The sequence below is a fragment of the Cebidichthys violaceus genome, unplaced genomic scaffold (genome assembly GCF_023349555.1).
Source record: "Cebidichthys violaceus isolate CVI_PGR_0920_01 unplaced genomic scaffold, fCebVio1.0.p SCAF_6, whole genome shotgun sequence".
Lineage (NCBI taxonomy): Eukaryota > Metazoa > Chordata > Actinopteri > Perciformes > Stichaeidae > Cebidichthys > Cebidichthys violaceus.
The window spans coordinates 18328169-18331425 of NW_027176816.1; the positions used below are offsets into that span (position 1 = coordinate 18328169).

Sequence of the window (3257 nt, forward strand, 5' to 3'; positions counted from 1 at the left end):
CTTGTACTAAAGAATATCGCACAATCATTTTGCTGCGAAAGTACGCTATCAGATAACTGGAGACAGGAAGTAAGACAAGGTGACATATAAACACTGAACCAACGTGACATGAAAATCAACATAATAAATGACATGAGCTCAAGTCCAAAACTACAGTATCTGTTCTCTCATGTGTGTGAGCAGGACTCAATAAAACTTCTTCACACCCAAACTTGGCCAAATTAATTGACGATTTAATTTTTTTTTTCATGTCTCATGAACAAACAGAATGTTGGTTGCAAGAAGCAACAGGTGATATAAGTGAGGACAGTTTAAAGGACAGAGACTGACAAATGTTCTTCTGCTCTAAACATGAACTTACATACTTTGTGGTGTTTCAGGAGGAAAACTGACTCACTTATACTCTCATATTAGTTTCACATGTTCTAAATCAGCTTTGTATGAAACCCGGTAAATAAGACAAGAAGAAAAGACTTTGTTCATTCTTGGTACAAGGAATAATTTATTCATCATGTAAACCTTCAGTTTGTTCACATCCCATCAGTAAAGTCTGTTAAATGACTCTTGTTCAATGATTTCATGAACACATTCACTTCATCCTCATAATCAATTTGTTTCACCAGAAGCTCTGGTGATTCCTCTCTTTAAGAGCCATGCAGTGGAAGAGAAACAACAAACAAATGCATCAATACAAATGTTCAGCAAACATTTAAGCCTCAGAGCAGTTTACATTTTCAAGAAGAGAAATATCAGTTCAGGTAAACAAAGATCATCATGAGCAGAGCTCCACCTAAAGAAACTCAAACATTTACAGAACAATAATGAGAAGACGTCAAAGTACCGCCCATAATGAAAAATCAGCTCTCAGCAACAATGATGGACACAAAATGAGTTTAAGAATTAAAACACAGAAATTAATTTGCTGTTCCTTCAATCACTTCTGACTATTTGAGTTTACAGAGCTCAGCAGTGTCTCCATGATAACAAAACCTAAGTCCAGCATAGAGAGGCTGAGTGAATGTGGTCTGGACTCTGTGGAGGAGAGTCATGGTTTCAGAGACGCTGTAGAAGGACAGAATACCTGCTCTGTGATCCAGGTACACTCCTACTCTGGAGGACTGAGGACCAGAGACGGGAGTTTGGATATTGTTGTACCAAAATGTAAAACTGTTTTTGACACAACATAACGCCCAAGATTTGTCATTCAATCCAAATCCACATTCATTCCAGAACGCTGTTCTGATGATATTCTTGTATACAACTGCTACATGAACTTCTTTTCCGCTACACTCCACCTCCCAGTAACCACGTCCAGTCAGACTCTCTCTACTCAGGACCTGACAACATCTAGTGAATCTGTCTGGGTGACTAGAATAAGACTGTGGCTGTGTCACTACTGTTGCTTTTCTGTTTCCCTCAGATAATAACAGTTGTGTCTGTGCTGTGTTTGGATCCAGTGTGATTTCACTTGAATATCTTAAGAACTCAGCTCTGGTCTTGGGCTCTGCTTGTGAATGTGACAGTAAGACGTCCGCTTCAGTCACCGCCAGTGAGACGTTTGTCCACTTGTCTCTCAGAACGTCCTGTAGTTTATCTCTGACTTCTGACACAGCCGCCGTCACGTCCTCAAAGTAGCGCAGAGGACGGATATCGATGGCGGACGAGTCTGTAGATTCTCTGAGTGGTGACAGTGAGGGGTAGTTGTGTAGAAACTGGTTGTGATCCTCTGTGTGCGAGAGCAGCTTCAGCTCAGCGTCTTTCCTCTTCAGCTCAGAGATCTCCTGCTCCAGCTTCTCCTGAAGCTCTTTGACTCGACTCACTTCGCTTTTCTGCTGGGATCTGACCTGCTGCTTCACATCAGAGCTTCTTTTCTCCATGAGACGGATCAGCTCGGTGAAGATTTTCTCGTTGTCCTTCACAGCTTCGTCCGCAGAGCGATTGACGGCCTCCACCTCCTGTTGAAGCAGCTTCACGTCTTTCTCTCTGTCCTGGATTCTCTGCTGGATGTTTAGTCGACTCACCTCCAGCTCTCTCTGCCTCTCAGTCCTTTCTGCTGCAGCTGTGACTGTGTCGTGGCCTTTGTGTTCATCCACAGAGCAGACGTAACAGATACACTGCTGATCAGTACGGCAGAACATCTTCATCACCTCATCGTGACGAGAGCAGATGTTCTCCTGGAGCTTCTTGGAGGGGTCCACCAGCTTGTGTTTTTCAAAGGCAGTGGGTTCATAATGAGGCTGGAGGTGTTCCTCACAATAAGAGGCCAGACAGACGAGACAGGACTTAATGGCTTTCCGTTTCCTCCCAGTGCAGACATCACAGAACACATCTTCAGGTCCAGCATAGCAGTGATCAGCAGGAGCAGCTTGGAGTCCAGTCTTCTTCAGCTCCTCCACTAAAACTGCTAACATGGTGTTTTTCAGCAGGACAGGCCTCGGTGTGAAGGTCTGCCTACACTGAGGGCAGCTGTGGAGTTTCTTCACATCCTCTTCATCCCAGAAGCTTTTAATACAGTTCATGCAGTAGCTGTGTCCACAGGGAGTAGTCACCGGATCCTTCAGTAGATCCAGACAGATGGAACAAGAGAAGGTTTCCCGATCCAGCTGAACTCCTTTCTGCGCCATTTTACCTCTCCGTAACAATGACTGTGTGAGTTTCACTTCACTAGAAGCGACTCTGCTTTGACTTCTGATCTGAACTACATGTGTTTGTTCAGTGAATGGAGCCTGTCAGCTCTATCGCTTCACCACCATGTTGGTTACACCCATCTTTAAAACTGTAGATCTGAAGGGGAGGGAACCAGGAAATCTGTGGACAGAGTGGAGCCGGCTGTGTTTGAGAGCAGGAGGAAGAAGGAGGTGTTATCAAGCTGTGGTTCATTCCAGGAAGAGGAGCAGCGCTGTGAATGTGAACTTTGCTTCCTCATTTACAAACAGAGCCTCGGTTAAAACCCACTCCACGTTTGAAAACATTTCATTTCTTTAGTTGTTAAATATTTCTTGTCTCCTCAGGCTTTGGTGATGGCTTCATGTTTCTCTGTAACTTTTCCTCTCATTCTGTTCAGTTTTCTTTTACTGCTTGAAAACAGCTTGCTGACAATAGGGAGTTAACAAATTAAACTAATATGAAACATTTAAATTGCCATATAATAACTTTCTCTCATATTTAATCATCAACATTGAAGCATTTTGACAAAAGAGTTGAATTTCAAGATATGATCCTGATACAAAGCAGCGTTTCAAGATTCAGATATATTT

General features: G+C 43.1%; 1 protein-coding gene across 1 annotated transcript; it reads right to left on the reverse strand.

Moving 5' to 3' along the window:
* Positions 1–212: 212 nt before the first annotated feature.
* Positions 213–2654, reverse strand: LOC137888994 (tripartite motif-containing protein 16-like). Its single transcript, XM_068732542.1, has one exon. It carries the CDS (start codon positions 2622–2624, stop codon positions 945–947), a length of 1680 nt encoding a protein of 559 aa, XP_068588643.1. The 5' UTR covers positions 2625–2654; the 3' UTR covers positions 213–944.
* Between the last annotated feature and the right edge of the window lie 603 nt (positions 2655–3257).

Coding starts and splice junctions, on each gene's coding strand:
- LOC137888994 (XM_068732542.1), bottom strand. CDS start 2,624: ATGGCGCAGAAAGGAGTTCAGCTGGATCGGGAAACCTTCTCTTGTTCC.